At 31.8% G+C, this 17,485-nt stretch overlaps 1 protein-coding gene across 1 annotated transcript; it reads right to left on the reverse strand.

Moving 5' to 3' along the window:
- Positions 1-14,032: 14,032 nt before the first annotated feature.
- LOC145939590 (uncharacterized) lies at positions 14,033-16,543 on the reverse strand. Its single transcript, XM_083044027.1, has 3 exons — positions 16,078-16,543; positions 15,478-15,566; positions 14,033-15,237 (listed from the first exon to the last, which is right to left on the reverse strand). The coding sequence occupies exons 1-3, from the start codon at positions 16,355-16,357 to the stop codon at positions 14,476-14,478; spliced, it is 1,131 nt and encodes a 376-aa protein (XP_082900153.1). The 5' UTR covers positions 16,358-16,543; the 3' UTR covers positions 14,033-14,475.
- Positions 16,544-17,485: the final 942 nt, after the last annotated feature.

The raw sequence follows: 17,485 nt of genomic DNA on the forward strand, positions 1-17,485 counted from the left end.
AAGAGTACAGAAGCCAGGCAAAGAGAGAAAGAGAGCAGTGGCCGCCGAGTCGGGAGGTTCGACGAGACCAAGACAACGGAATATAAGAATAAAGGACACAGAAGAGGAAGGAGTCTTTCTCTCTCACAGCGAGCGAGCGAGCGGTGGTGCGGTTGTATACGCGTTGCACGGTGTATACCGAAGCCAGGAGATCTGGCGACTTAGATAGCAGGGTGATCTGTGAGGCCCGGTGTGTGGTACCCCTTTCGCGAACGTCCTGCACGCTTTTGCGAAGAGGGCTGCGCGAGCAGAGAGCGCGGTCACAAGGGGAATCGAGGAGAGGAAGAAGGGCAGTATGGGGAAAAGATAGTGACGTCGGGGAGAGGCTAAGGAGAGCAGCGTGTTCCTTGTGGACCCTCCAAGGAGGGCTCTCGAGGAGAACTCAGGATTGAGACGTCGTGGCCTCTTTGTACCGCGCCGTGATGCTTTCGGAGCATCGTATTTACGAGTAACGCCGTGTAATCGTGCGCCTGCAAGCGTATTTTCCTTTCTCCTTTCTGTCTTTCTTTTGCCCCCTCCCCCCTCTCTTTCTCTCTCTTTCTCTTTCGTTTCGATGTCATGTGATAACTCTCTTCGTCGATTTCTCCACCGCGCGAGAGAGCCAGGGGCTTTGCCCCTGCACGCCCGAAGCGCATTTGAATTCGAAGAAAAGGTACGATCGGCACAACCAGACCGGCTTAGTTTATTCTAGAGAGGAAATCGCGAGAGATTGATTTTCTCTACGAGAGGAGAATATATGGAGGTTAGTCGATAAATGCCGAAGATGTGTCAAGCCAGAGAAAAAAAGACCTTTTTCGTAACAATAAATTAATTGCGTTCTTTCTAATTTTTTCGAGAATCTTAAAAAATTAGTGATATAAATGTGTGTTTTAAAAAATCTGCCAATTTTAATACCTGATAAAAATAAAAATTTCCGACACGAATTTTGTTTCACAAAATGAAAATTTTCCAAGTTTTCATAAATTACAATTTGTTTTAAATATGAGGTTTAATGTTTTTTTTAATGTGGTTCTTAATATGGTTTTTAATATAGTTTTTTAATATGGTTTTAATATGGTTTTTGATATGGTTTTATTTTTTAATATGATTTCTTAAGAGATATTTCTATATAGTATTTTTAAAATTCCATTGAAAAATGACTTAAATTGATCATGACTAATCTTTATTGAAATGGAAAAGTTATTTATTATTCATTTTTAACGAAAAGACAAAATGCTTCGTATATATCTTTTAACTCTTATTTTTTATAATTTAATCACTAGAATATTTTAAAACAGGATTCTTTGGAAAAGAATATTATCTATTAATTATGTCAAAAGTTTAAAAATAAAATATTCACAAAGTTTGATTTTATAATTGCTTAATGCAATTATTAATATTCTCTGTATACAAACAGACATTATATACATTTTATTTAAACAATATAAACATTATTTTCTTTCACAAGTACTGTGTGTGTGCGTGTGTGTGTGTGTGTGTGTGTGTGTGTGTGTGTGTGTGTGTGTGTTGTGTGTGTGTGTGTGTGTGCCGCGGTAAGAATCTTCGTGCAGACGTCGCAGATATTCTGAGAAGGAGAACTCGGATTGAGACATCGTGGTCGCGGTTGTAACGGCCATGATGCTCTTGGTGCATCGTATTTACGATCAGCTCTACGTACGCTCACGAACCTTCTGTCTTTCTGTCCCTCTTTCCGATACGAGACTTGGTTTGATCTCAACTATGTCGCATTTGAATTCGAAGAAAGAGTACGACTAGCAACGAGAAAGCTATGACTTATCGTTATAAAGAAGCAAAAACATAAACTTTGCTAAATTTTCTTATTAAATTCTTAATTCTTAAAACAAGAAATTGTTTTGAGATGTATTTTTTACACTTTCTGCAAAATTACATTTTTTTTACTTAAGAATGATTTTGATGACAATTTTCTTTGACATAAACTTTTATAAACGTTTTCTTAGTAGAAAAAAGGGATTAAAAAATTTATTTCAAAAAATTTGAATATAAATTTCTTAAAGAATGTTTCAATAAAAGATCAAACAAATATAATCTTAGATATTATATTTATTTTTCGATTTATTTGAGATTTATAGAAAAATTTTATTCCCATATTTATATACATAGCGAGACATATTATAATACTTAAAAAAATTTAAGATTGTAAAGAACCTAATAGAATTTTAACGAAGATGATTATTGTCGATCGTAAATTGTTTTGCGACAAAATAGCAGGAAACTGGAGACACGTGATGTTGTCATCACTGTTTACTATATATCTCGAGCGCGCGCATAAAGACAATTTAGTACTCTTGCGAATTAACACACGTTCGCGGGATTCTATGATTAGAAACGGACCACTCCCTATGTTGGCTGTCGTATCCCGAATTCGTTGTCTGATTTCCGAGTTCTCTCTCTCTCGCGACACGTCTTTAAATAAATTTTAAATCAAATAGATTTGTATATTTTTAGTTAAGGATATACATATAGAAATCTAAACTATGAAGAATTAGCATGAAGAACTAATATTAGTCTGAAATTTATTATATTATGATATTTATTATATTAATGCAAAATTAATATTTATTGTAATTAACTATCTATAATAATTCATATAATTAATTAAATATATACACAGAGAGAATTTTCTGTTAGAATTTACTAGTAATCGTGAGACAATATGGTATGGAAAGAATTTTATGAGAATTTCTCTGATTAATATTTATCCCAATAAAAATAATAATATCTATTACAATAAAATATAAAATATGTTTAATTAATTTTACTGTGCAGTTTAGTAAAATTAATCAAATATATGTTTTACATTTTATTATGATAGATATTATTATTTTAAAATTAATTAATTATATGAATTATTAAATTCTCATAAATTCTAAGAGAAAATTCTCTCACAACAGCGTATAATTAATGATTTGCATATAAGCTTACTAAAATTATACACGTGATGACAACTAACTTTTTCGATCCTATTGGAGATACGATTGATTTTGAGCTATCTCTTCGTGCGAATCTTCATTTCTTTTTCTTCTCCCTTATTCAATTGCTAATTGAACCGATCATGTGACTATCATTACTATAATAGGCATAAACTTCTTTCCTCATTGGTGTGAGAGTATTGAAAGGACCTTTTATCGATTTTTTAATGATTATAAACTGGTATTGTGGACTCTCGTCTAATCTATCGGCTTTTCGGGAGGGATTAATTACTCTTCCTACGTAGATCCCCCGTTTGCATCCATGCCATCGCGGATGATCGGCTCAAGGGTGGCCCGTGCATGAACAAATCGCGCTCTCATCTTCGATATCTCGGCCAGATCGACCGGGCGGCCACCTTTGACGGAGATGACTTGCTCTAATCGGCTAAGTTAGACAAACAAATGACAATAGAGATCGGTTATCTAGCTGTCAAGAGAGATTGAGACGAGGGAGAGAATTTTGGAGGGATGGAAGAGGTAATAAGTTCGTTTCCCTCATACGTTATATCATCGATATATCGCGGGATGTTTATTCCGTCGCGACTAGACGGGGGTTCGGCAGGTGGACGTGATATTGAGACCTAATGAATAATTATACTAATTGGCATTAAGCTGTTATCTAAAATTTTAATGAACAGTTATCAATAGATAGAATGAAATATTGCCTTGATATATTTTCAAACGATTAAGATTTTTTTGTATTCTTATTAAAAGCAAAAAATTATATGCATATAAGATTGAAGATTATATTAAATGTAATTTTTTTAAAAGAAAAGTTAATTTTATACAGTCGCGATTTTGTTATAATTTTTACAATTTGTTTTGTTCAATATTAATATTATATATATATTAGATATATACGAAGCGGACCATTCTTATGAAATTTTCGATCGTAACAGCCAGTGCCATTGAGAACCACACATTAAATCTTTGATGCTCCTCAGAGATTCCAACATGAATTCTTTCTAAAGGAGTAAAATCTGGCAGAGATGTATATCTGGAAGGTGCTATAAACCATCATATAGAACGTAGCAGCCATACGTTTAAAATTCTCACGAATCGTACCTGTCTCTCCTACCGGCATAAATTCCAAACAAAGGGAATTATTTTAACGATGACAAACGACTCCGCGCCGGTCATCGATCCGCTGAAATCTTTGAAAAAATTTAATTTTCCCGCCACGCCCCCCAGTGCGAGGCAGAAAACACAAATTACTCCGGCTCGAAATGTATGCCGTTGCTTCTTCGAGGGTAGATCGGGGCCGAGTTAAAAAACGATTTTTCTTCCAACGGGCGGACTTCACCTATTGTGAGCTAGTTTCTTTCTTTTTTTACCTACCTGATTCCATGATTCCGCGTATGGGCGAACTTATCCAATGCGAGAGCGGTCATCTGGAAAATTTCTCGACCGACTCCCACGTGGAGAAATGTCCTGTATATGTATATGATTTTATTAAGCTCTCGTCGAGTTTCTCCCGATCTAGAATTTTTCAGAACCCGCTTTAGTATGCTGTTTCGGTCATCTTTGTCAGATACAAAGCAATCTCAGGCAAACAGATCAAAGTTATATCATCTTTGTAGCGACGAAGGGACTCACCTGCGTCTCGCATTCATTGGTAACCTCTTAATCGACCGTAAAAAAAGCTACTCGAGACGCTCAAAGAAGAGTCACTTGAGTACTACAAAAAGGCGTTTGTGTTCACACCACTATGACATTTAGCTCCAATTTTTTTTATCTATCTTGAGAACGGATACTTTGATACTGTAAAATCATTAGTGTGACATCTGGATGCTTTGCAATCAGAGGCATTAAAAATAAATATGTAACTTATATAAAAAATTATACATTTGAATGCTAATTTATTAAGTAAATATTGTTAGCAAAATAGAAACAATAAAGTTTAATTAATGATAATTCATTAATATATGATGCTAGTTTCATCTTATTTCTTCATGTATTATTCTTTAAAAGAATACAAGAATTTTTTAATAGATGAAGAGTATATTATATATAAAGCAAAACAATTATGTCTTTATTAATTACTTTAGTATTATATAATTTTTAATAATAGACAATTATATATATATATATATATATATATATATATATATATAATGTGTAATTTATATTTAGCTATTAAAATACATTAAAAAATTAAATTTTGTATTTATTGAGTCATAAAAGAGATATAAGAAATTTCGCAATATTGTCAAAAATTTACATTTATTTGGAATAAGACATATTAAAAATTTTTTTTCTGAAATAAAAAATAGAAAAAAATACTAATTTTTGAAAAGAAAAACATGCGGAACGGAATATAGAAGTAAAGATAGAGAAGATGCGCGGTCATACATTGAGCGAAAGGATCGAAAGAATCGAAAGAATCGAGTTCAAGTTGTGGAGGAGTAGGCTGGTGTTTTTGCGTCCTTTCTCGCGGTGAACAATCAATAACTTCGGTCTCTATGATCGACGACACAGACGGCTGTGCAGGTGTTGGTACCGGCAACAGGGCATCGCTCGAGAAGCCGACAAAGATCCCGGCAATGGGCGAGTTGCATTCGGCATTTGTTTCTGGAGATACTTAGATCGTAATCTCTCTCCGATACTCTCGGACTTCGGTGGTAGTTATATGCGTCGCCTTTGCCACCCCTCCGTTTAATCTTAAATTTAACGTGTCTCTTTCGTTTGCCGACGCCCTTGTTCTTTCGCTATTTCTGAGAAAGATTTGAAAAAGGCGAGATAGCTACACTGCTTAGTAATAATATGCTTATAACTATATTAATCTGTTAACAGATATCAATAAGACTATAATTAAATAAGAAAAATATTGAGTTAAATTAAACGATTTAAAAATAGCCACATTTTATATATGTATTATAAGAGACATACTATAAATTGCAAAACATAAGAATCATAAATTAATTATTTATATTCCGTAGTATATTAATGTATATTAAATTTTATTTTGTTTTTTAATTTATTGCGATAAATTTCGTTAAAAAAAATCAAATTATTTAAATAACAAATTTTCTCGCAAATCTATTTCTTTCAATATGCTTTACTTTAATTTTTACACAGAAATGTAGATGACTCGCGAATTTACTGGATTTATTTATTCGGAAAATAATTAATTAGGCAATCGCCTACACACAGCGGCGGGATCAAAATCACCGATCCCGTGACTTTCGATTAACAACAGTAGTAGAAGCCTTGGGTAATTAGTAAGTACCTACCGATCAGCATCTGCAAGGTGAACGAGCATTTTATCATGCTTAATGAGTCTCGGAGAGAGAAAAGGGTCCGTTGAATCTCGACTATAGTATACATCTTGAACGTATGTCTATCTTTACTTGATCAAGCGACAAACGGCAAAAATTTGGCAAACCGACGATGTTTACACAGTATAAATAAAAATAAATTTAATATATGTATCTTTTTCTAAATAAATTCTAACTTTGCTGATAATCCAAAGGCATAGCTTAAAAAAATAAACAATGGGCAAAGTTTTGAATCGATTATCAATATCGCGACGCGCATCGCATTGTTTTGCGAGGCACCGTGCTGACGATACGCGTTGATAATTGACGTAGAAGATCGGTTAGAGGGATCTTGGAGCCCGACGACTCCACTCGGCGATTAAATAGCCGTGCGATGTTCGAGCACGGGCCGAAAAGACATTCGTATCAATTATGGGAGGTAAAGTTTCAGTGCCCCGCTAAGGAGTCTATGGTGGAGACAGACCAGCGTCTTTCGAAGGAACTGGCCCGCTATATTTTACACAGCGGGGCACCGTCTTTCCCCACCAAACATACGGCTAAAGAGTATTCTAACCTGCGCGTCTTGTGCCAGATCGTCCTACGTTCCCTTTGTCCTTCTCTATCTTTGTCCCCGTCTCTTTCCGTCCCGTCGACATTCTCCCGTCGTCTCTTCTCTTCCCGTCTCTTCCGTACAAATTAAATTAATTTTCGAGCAGCGAACATTACTCTCTTATGAATTCTACCGCAGCACCCACGGAATGGAGATGTTTTCACGTCCCACTACTCGCGGTCTTGGGCCTCAGAAGTAAAGATTCGGTCTAGGGGCCATTAGTAAGCCGTAGTTTCTTCGTCCATCTCGCTCTTTTCTTTCGGCTTTCTTCGCATCTTTTATCCGCGGATCGTTCCTTTATTTTATGACACTCGTTCTCTCTCCATCGTGATGAAGGCGACATTTTAATTCGCATGCTTAATCCTGCACCCAGCCGGAAAGAAGAGAATTTCTAAAGAGAAGGCGCGAAAAATTGGAATAAAAAATAGAAATTCTCTCCTCTCCGGTTGACTGCAGGATTAAGCACACGAATTTAAATGTCGCTTTTGTCTTAATATAAGTGTATATAAGTGTATTTTTATTATTTATGAGCAATTAACATGTTTCTTTATTCATGAATAATTATTGTTATAATTAATTTTTGTTGGAAGAAAATAAATAAATAATACACATTTATTATATATGTACATTAGTAAGTTATTTTATCTTTTAATTTTTTTATTTACAAATTTTTTAAGGCATAATTATATAATCATCATAAATAATCCTAATTATTTAAAAAAATTGTAAATATAAAAGTCAATGGAAGATAAAATATCTTACTAATTATGTATATAATAAATGCATATTATTTATTTGCTTTCTTCCAACAAGTTATAATAATTTTCTATAAATTAGGAAACATAATTCTATATTACTTTACGAAAAAGTAAAATATGTAATTACTTAAATATGTATATATATTTGCAATATACATATGATCGTAACGCACAAATCCTTCAGAACTCTAAACTCTCTATTAATGTGAGTGAAATTAATAAAATCCAAAAACTATATGCTCGCGTATAGGGTCAACGAGATGATAAGGCGGCCCAACAAGCTGCCAGCTTAGAGACGATAAGCAATTTGTAATATTCAATCGGAAAAAAAGAAAAAGAAAAAATGCAGCGACAGAATGAAACAGCCGAAGGTTGAAAGAAAGGGGAGAAAGGAAGGGGGCAGATCAGGGATAAAGGCGAGGAAAAAAAATGAGACTCGGCTAGCAAAGCCGGCTAACAGATACCGTCTCCCCGGCTCTGACTCGTGATGAAATACATAAAATGTTATTCTCGCTTGTGTAATTTATGTCTAAACTATTCAGATAAGCCGTTATCGCAGAACGAGTGCACGAATACACGAACCTCTTGCCCTTCCCGTCATTTCTTTTTCTCGGTCGATATATCGTATTTATATAATTATTCCACGCCTTTCAATCTATTCGAGCTTTCCATATCGAGGCTTAACTTCTTCCTTCGGAGAAGCAAATTAAAAATCAGTGTAATCAACGAACGAGCAAATCTTACGCCTCGATGAATGTTAATTATACGTTCCGTCTTCGAAGAAATCGCGCGTTGCGATGTTGCGATAAACCTTAAGTTACATAGCTTTTCTTTCAACAGTGCCTCTTTTATGTTTCCGGTATTGAATGGTAGCAGAAAAACATTTTTAAAAATATAACTCTTTCGAATAACATTCCAAAATAATGATATGTCAATTAAATATTTAGTTATTATTTCGAACTTATCACACACATAATTAAGAAATTAAATATTGTTTTAAATTAAATTTAAATACGTATAATAGAATTATTTCTTATTATATATTTCTTATGTATTTTTGAAATTATTTTTTACAATTATTTATAACGATGTGTGCTAAAGTCGATTTTTTATATCGCGTATCTGAACGCAAAGTGTTGAAATTTGAAAAACGTACATCGAATACGCGTGAAATAACCGATCGGGATGTCTGCTCCGAAAACTTAAATCGACGCTAGCGCTCGAGGCTATATTATTAAAGATGAGCTCGTAACAATATTGAACCGGCAGACAAATTGGACCACCCTGGGCAATACCCCCTGGTGCACTCCGCACACGCTGTCCAAAGCAAAAAAAGCTTACAGATGCTACCAGCTGAGATATCGAGATAATGACGATGCCGAGAGGAGCGCTTGTCTTCCTCGTCAGGAATTTGGCTACACGTTATGTTCGATAATCTGTCTTCTTCGTAGAGAAAGGAAATCTTTTCAAGATTTCATCGAGCTCTCTATTTCTTAATCAATATTCATATCGCGCGAGCAACGTGTCAACGTTGTATTGTGTTGAGAAAATAACTTGTGATTAATTCGAAATACATTGCCAAGTCTGCAATGTGATTTCTAAGGAAATAAATGGCGATAACATTTTTAAAAAATTAATTTAAAATTAATAAGTGTTTTTAAAAATAATTTTACGAAACGTTTACTTGTATTTATGCAGAATATATTTAAATCGACTAATTTATAATATAAAAAATTATATTTAAAAAAAATTCCATTTTATTCCAATTTTTTATGCATCGTCAAATATGTATATTAAGTTTTATCTTAGAACACAGTAACTAATCAATCTCGTAATTTTTTTTCGTTCTCACTAACTTCAATACAAATCTGATGAAAATCGACTGCATTACTGATCAGCAAAATGTCAGACCGAAGAAATATGCTCCCGCCGGCAGCTAATCTAAAACAACGAGCGCGCGATATGGGCACAAAATCGGATCCCGTCGGAAGGGTACGTCCCATAAATAAGGAACTCGGATTTCGAGAAATTCAATAAACGAGCATTATCGAAAAGAGAAACGGCCGACCTATGCACCGACTGACAGAAAGCGACCTCCAGAAAAGTCGATATCTCAATTGACCACAATATCGGACGCTAATGAATTTTCAACGGCGATTACGGGTCCCCTATAATATTACGAAATTAGTTCGGCGCTCATTTTGCTCATTCGACCCTGACGTAGCAAGAAGAAGTCGGAACCGTATTTCCGACGATCATAAATCACGAAAAATAGACACAGGAAAGATTGCCGGCAAAAAAAAGATCGAACGGCGCGACAGGAAGAGGAAAGGTGGATATCAGATTAAAATTCTCCTCGCTCTTTCTCATATCCCTCTCTCCCTGTCTTCTCCTCTCGTGCTCCGCACGTTGGCAGATGAATGTGGCACTAAAGAATAATTAAAGCCCAGCCTGAGAAATTTGCGGCGCCGAGAGCTCGTCATTACGCATGTTGAAGGAGAACTCGGCAAATCTTAATTAAAGTTTACGGCGTATAATTTGGTTTGTTCTTTGCTTGACGTTAGATTGGATTTAATCATATGATCTCTAATTGTATATATTTTTTTCTGAAGCAATTGAGTTGAATTTTAACTGGCTCTAAGTCAAGTACACAGTTTTTTAGATTAATTAAAAGAATATTATTGATAATATTTTATTATAAAAACTTTTAATCATATATAGCTTGAGTCATCATTTAATTATTATTGCAAAATGATGAACGAAAATTATTAATGCAAATAGAACATTTTTGTAAGTTATTTTGAAATTTAAAAATAAACAGCTATTTATTAAATATTTAAAAAATTAATTGTTTTTATGACAAATTAAAATAAATAATTGCGCATCCAGATTCGCAAACAGTAATTATATCCAAAAAATGTGTCATATGTTAGATATTAAAATATTATACATGTAGTTAAGAACGGTAGTATATATGCCATCTCTCCACAGAGATAGGTACTAGTTTTTCGTTATAGCAAATGATATATACGTTCAATGATCTCTTCTTTTCTTTTATAAGCATAATTTATTAATGTTTTAAAAAATATTTTCAGAATTTAAGTCACAAACATGATAAGAAATATATATTATAGAATAATATATATTTTTAATTTAATTTACCAACTATCTTTTGAGCAATATCTAAGATTGATAATATAGAAAGTGTTGTGGAAGGATATATCAACTGTAGAGATTTTACTCGAAGAAAACAGATATACATATATATATATATAATATTGTTAAAATAATATTTTATCAAGAATTTTTGACAATATTTCCAAGTTTTTTTTTTATATTTGAAACATTGATTTATATAAAAAAATCCATATGCACAGAATTTAGTTATTATTTCTAATTATATTGTGTGTAATACTGATTTTATTTTCAACATTTTATATTTAAATTTATTTACAATATACTAGTAATAAAGCGTTAATCTTTCTAAAAATTTTGTGAAATTATCAGGATTTTTACTGTTAATATTTTATTGATAGCATATACTTTTTATCGTATCATTAATCATCGACCAAAACGTTTAAAACTTATTTACAGGTTACATTCTTGTATATACATTAAAAAGCTTTTAGAAGATGTAAAAAGTTTATAGTATATATGTATATCTTATTTTAAATACTCATTGACAACAAATTTAAGCATACAGAAAAACACATCCAATAATAATAAAATTTAGTATATAATCATGTCGCAGGTAGAATGCAAACAAGAAAAAATCAGGAACAAAAAAAAACATTGCAAATATTAATTTTCTGTCTAAAATTAATAGAAAACATTTTTTTTCTAGAGATGATTTACATGTTAAGAAAATATCTGCAATAAAATCAAAATTACATAAAATTACTGATTTTTAAAAATGTACGGTTCAAAAATACTCACATGATTTTTTCCATAATTATAAAAATAAATTTTTATTATGTTTAAAAATGTTACTAGAAATATAATAAAATAAAAAAAGAACGCGTAGTAAGAGCAATTAAAATTAAGTTCATTCATCTAGAAAAAATAAAATACTCATTCTTTGTAAAGAACTGATCTTCACAGTAAATACTATAAACAACTTTCTGAATCAAACGATTCTGAATCATGATTAACGATTTTTTTTTATCTTGAAGTCGTGTTATATTAATTGTTAATTTTTCAATGTCGTATTTTATTATGACAACTATGAACGAAATTTTTATCAACAACTACGAAATATTATCATTTTCTGTATTAAAAATTTAATTTGTGTAGTTTAAAAATTTAATGTAACGTAGAATGTTAAATTCACATAAATAATAAGTGAATTAATAATCTCAATAAATAATTCTGAGAGATTTTAAATTTAAAATAAAAAACAATGCTATAAACATGTATAATATGTATATAAGAATAAAGGAAAATAAAGTACATATTGTAGGGTAGCAGTTTACTAATTTAAAAAATATTTTTATTTATAAATATTGAAAAATTATTAATTAATTAAAGTAAAGTAATTAATTAATTAAAGTTAACAATTTTTTAATTCTCACATTAGGCTCTCGGAGACACACATATATAAAAAAAGATCCTCATCTTTAACTAAAATCGATTTGATTTGTAGACATTGACTGTTTTATGCATATGCTCGTCTATTTGCACAGCGTCGCGTGCTTCCTTTTTCGGGACCTCGCGTAGACGTTCATCGCGGTTCCCCTTTGGCTTACAAGCAAATAAGATCGAATTTCTATGTTGAGCGTTTTATGATTGATTATCTGAATACATGATATCGTAATGGAACTATAATGATTAGAGAACATAGATATATGGTGCATGTGGAGTGATGCATCAACGTGTGTTTTAAATGTGAAAAACAATATTTAAAGGATATCAATTTTAATAACTGAAAATTCTAATTTTAAATTTATCCATGAAAGTTATGTGACTCATTAACAAATTTATTCATCATTTCTACATCAGCATTTTTTTAAGTTTTATCGAAATCATCTCTTTTATACAACATATATATATAAATTTATTTTTTCATATTAACGATATACAGCAATGAATCGATTGTATTGATCGATTTATTCTGTCAGATTGAAACCTCTTGCAGGTGCAGTCAGGTGCACGTTTAGAATGAAAGCAAGTTGCTCTTCCTTTTAGATACGATATGGCCACATGAGCCTTATAAAATTAATAGTGACATTTTTATCAGCTTGTTCCCATGGCCCTTTATGGCACCAGTAGCACCATGGGCACGATTACACTGATGTAAATCGTCTATGTAGGCAGCACTTGACTGCCAGATGACCCATCGTGTTCGCGTGATAACCTAAAAGGCGCCCATGGTTTCGCTCAAGCTGTCAGAACTCACCTATTTATAAATGCCATTTTGCCATATTTTTGTATCGGATCGCGAACTTTCAAGAGGCATGTGGATTGGATTTGATTCGATGGAAATCAATATCGATGAAAAATACACAGAGCATTCATAAAGATGCATCTCATTGGTAGATAAAAATACATAGTATAAGCAATACGCATTTGATTTTCTTGCGAATTGTTACTTGTTTAAAAATTACAACTTTCTTATACAATTATACATTTTATCATTTAATTTCATTCTTATTTAATAGTACTACGTTAAAACATTGGTGTTATGAAATTTTTTTTACTTATATATAAAATTTAAATTTAATGTTGTGATGGACTAAGAATTTTATTTATCTAAATATACAATTTTGTATCTCGTTTCTTGTTAAAATCCATGTAAATATAATTACGGGAGAGTTAATTACTCTATCAAAATTACTTTTCGTAAAATTCGTGCGTTGTGAACACAAATTTTTATTTTTACGGAAAGTTAAAACAATTCTAAATATAGAATATTTATGTAGGAGAAACAAACAACGCTCTTCTTATATTTATGCATATTAGTTTAATAGAAAATTGAATATTCCTCATAATTGTTTACAATACATACATTCTGTTCTTTTTAAACAAGATATATCACGTGAACAAAATTAATTTATTGCACAACTAACGTCTGCACTTGAAAGTTAGAGAGAAAAAAAAACTTTCCGAGGCATATAACATCCGCGGAAAAGTGCTCGATGTTTCCGCAACGGCCACTTGAAACAATTTCCGCCTCTTATACAGTGTGTTACTATTACTATTTCGAAGGGAAAAATCTTAGCCGACTAAAAAACAGCTGCCAATATCATAAGCTCATTCTTTGGTTAACGTACTTCTAACTTAACTTAAATTACTTACATATTCATAATAGAATTAAAAAATACATCTTTGATTAATTACTTTGGTTATTGTTTTTTTTTTCCGTAATCCCCCCCCAAAGAATTTGATTGAATATTATAAAATTAAAATAAAATGTTTTTTAAAGTTTATAATAACCTAAATATGAAAAATGAGAATGATAAACATCTCCTATTTTTATTATACATATATGACATGAGTAAAGTATTTATAACATAAAAAATGCATTATCATAATTGATCATGATTCTTAATCATCGTCACACCAATTTTAAATTAATCAATAATTAATGTTAATGTAATTGGATTCACACATGATCGATAATAAAATCTAAATATTCGTCAGCAAATATGAAATATTTTTCAGCAGTGCATAATTTAGTATCATTCAGAAGAGTTCAAAATATAACGAGTTAATTAATTACTAAATCTAAGCTCCTGTCAACTGAATTACTATAGATTCGAAAAAGTGTACAGCGATAAATCATTGATAATTCTCACGTCAGATTCTTTTTCGTAAAGATGCACCTACCACAGTCGCTGCAGATTTTGATCCATAGGTATTTGCTCCATATAATTCACGTACTGCATTTGATAATTAGGCGGAGCAAGGTAATTAGAAAATCCATATTCGCTGTTAGGTACATCCATAGGCTTGTCAGTTGCAAGCTGTTTATTGTCAGATTGAACATTTTTTAGGTCTGAGTATGATGCGGTTTCATTTCCGTTCGCGCATGTTTTAAATTGCGTTTTGATTAATCGATTGCAATCGTGCATATCCGATGAAGTTTCCGTCACAAAATTGTTCCTGTATTCTGGAACGTGCCTGTCCGCCATATTATTCAGATTTGATCTTCCGGGCATCTCTGAACTGACCTCTGATTTATACTCCGGACTAATACTGGAGTCAATTCTCACCTCGTTTGAATTGGACCTAAAGTCGGGACTGAGACGAATCTCGTTCGTCCTGAAATCTGTCTGTATCGGGGCGCTTAAATCCGATCGGATATTCGGCCAGTAAGGGCCGTTGTAAGATTCCTGTACGTTAGGTTTGCCATCCTTGATAAGAATTGGCACAGCAATCTTTTTTAGTGATTGATTCTTCATGTTCTGCACCTGCAGTTTCTCGGCGTCCTCGATTCGAGCGCGTTTATTCTTGTACCGTCGATTCTGGAACCAAATCTTCACTTGCGTGCTAGTTAATTTCAAGGTTTGGGCTAACATCTCCCTCTCAGGTGCGCTCAGATATCTTTGTTGCTTAAATCGTTGTTCCAGTTCGTAAACTTGTGTCTGTGAAGCGGATTGTTATTTATAATTTAACGCTTTGTATCTTTTAATTTTTTATGTGCGAAATGTCTGTGTAATTTTTTTATACAAAATTTTAAGTTTATAATTTATAAGATTAATCTTGTAAATTTTCATGAAATTTTTATTAAGTCACAATCCGCTTGAGTAGAATATTTTAATAGTTATATATTAATCAATTATTATTAATACAAAAAATATTTAATTATAGAATATTTAACTTACTTGTGAGAACAACACTCTTGGCTTCCGTTTCGTTCTTTTACCAGATTGATTTTTGCGCAATTCTGTTTTGCTGGATGTAACAATGTTACCTGAAAATAATTTTTTATATAATATGTATTATTTTATTACAAAATTTTTTACTCAATAATGTTTATTAATAAAATTAAAATTTTCCGAACTACAAAATATTTGCAGCAGAACATATCTCAGCAATAATTTTTAAATTGTTTATCTTACTTATTTGTTCCTATCTAAAAATTAATCTTGCTTATAATTTGTTTTGATAATATCTGGCAATATATTCTGACAATAAATTTCTCACAAATTACATAAGTACTGCATAATATTTTTAAAAATGTATTTATTTTAAAAAGAGCAACGCGATAGCATCTTTGTCATAATTTATTATTTTTTATCATATGCTACAATTAATTTGATTTGATGAGAAACACTGAAAACAACAGACAGAACAACATATAGCTTAATATAATTCGTGTCGCAAAATTATTAATATACTATAGATAATTATACCATAAAAAAATGATTGAATTTTAAATAAAATATTAATTAATAACGATATAATACTTAAATAGTACTTACCATCTTCAGTGATAGAAGTTTCTTGATACGGTGGTACCACCTGACTTAACTGGTGAACGTGATTGAGATCTGAGTAATGTTGATAGTTGGGCATCGATTGCTCTTTAAATTTATCTATTTCCCAATTATTTTCAGGTACAATATTATATGAATAATAATCTTGATGCACATGTTGTGCCTGATTTTGATGATGCGCGTAACAATCCATGACGCCAAGTTGTTGTTCTTCACTAAGAATATCACGAACGCTAAACGGAGTCGATATTGAAGAAGACAACATTCTAAAGCATTCTCGATAGTCAATCGAGTCACTCGTGATGCATCGAATGTCACTTTGTTAAGTAAATCCTGAATAATCACTTTTCTTTTGCACTTTTTCTCAAATGAGTCTCATCTTTATAATTAAAAAAAAAACTGGATAATCGAAATTTTGTTTTCACTATGCACGGCTTGCTGCAGCATCATAATAATTTTGATTCGATTAATTAATTTAAATTCTAATGGATAATTTTTAAAATTAGTAATTTAATAAGTCTTGAACAAATTAATATTTCTTTTCGTAAAATTCTTGAAAACAATTAATAATTATCAAGCTTGATTATAAACTTGTCTCTTTAAATTCACACACAAAAAGTCTTGAGAGTCCGCTCACTTTAAACTGTCAAATTTAATTATGAAATCTTTCGAATGAAAGTCTTGACAGTTCGTACGTGAACTTATCAGTTATCCGAAATTCAGTTTCAAGAAAAACACATCACCGTGACGAGTTCAATGATACTTTGCAATCGACAAAACTCGCGAAATTATAACGAAGAGTTGTTTATCGATGCGCTAACTATCCCTATTTCGAGGGATGGTCACGGTTGAGTGGTCGGGTCGGAGGGCAGACGTATAATGTGACTTGATCTTGCAAGGGAGTCAAGTGTTGGTCCCGTCGCACAGAAACGTCATGGCGATACGCTGATGTGAATGTGCGGGTACATCAGTGTATGATTGAAGATTTTTACTACCACAGTTACGCACGTTTTTTAATAGTAACTCCGTGCATCACGATTTTCACAAAAATTAATTATTAATAAAAAATGTCAAATATAGTTATTTTAAATATATTATAATAATAATATACAAAGTAGTATATATTATGTATATTAAAAGAGATGTGTTAAAATAATTTTTAAATGACTTCTAAATGCATAAAGTCTTTCAGTTGTCCTGTAAAATTGGACGTTACATTTGTACAAAAATTAATGTAAAAGTATATATATGAGAAAATCTCGCAATTGTAGATACTATAAATTTAATAATTATGGCGTAAAAAATTATATTATTATTAATATTTTGATATTTAATAAATTATATTACTTTTCTCAAAATTTTGTTACATAGAGTAGACTTCAATTTTTATACA

The sequence above is a fragment of the Prenolepis imparis genome, unplaced genomic scaffold (genome assembly GCF_030444845.1).
Source record: "Prenolepis imparis isolate NDT839.2.m4 unplaced genomic scaffold, iyPreImpa1.0 SCAF_1, whole genome shotgun sequence".
NCBI classification, from domain to species: domain Eukaryota; kingdom Metazoa; phylum Arthropoda; class Insecta; order Hymenoptera; family Formicidae; genus Prenolepis; species Prenolepis imparis.

Coding starts and splice junctions, on each gene's coding strand:
- LOC145939590 (XM_083044027.1), bottom strand. CDS start 16,357: ATGTTGTCTTCTTCAATATCGACTCCGTTTAGCGTTCGTGATATTCTT. Junction 15,567..16,077: donor AACTTCTATCACTGAAGATG/GTAAGTACTATT, acceptor AATTATTTTCAG/GTAACATTGTTACATCCAGC. Junction 15,238..15,477: donor CAAGAGTGTTGTTCTCACAA/GTAAGTTAAATA, acceptor TCCGCTTCACAG/ACACAAGTTTACGAACTGGA.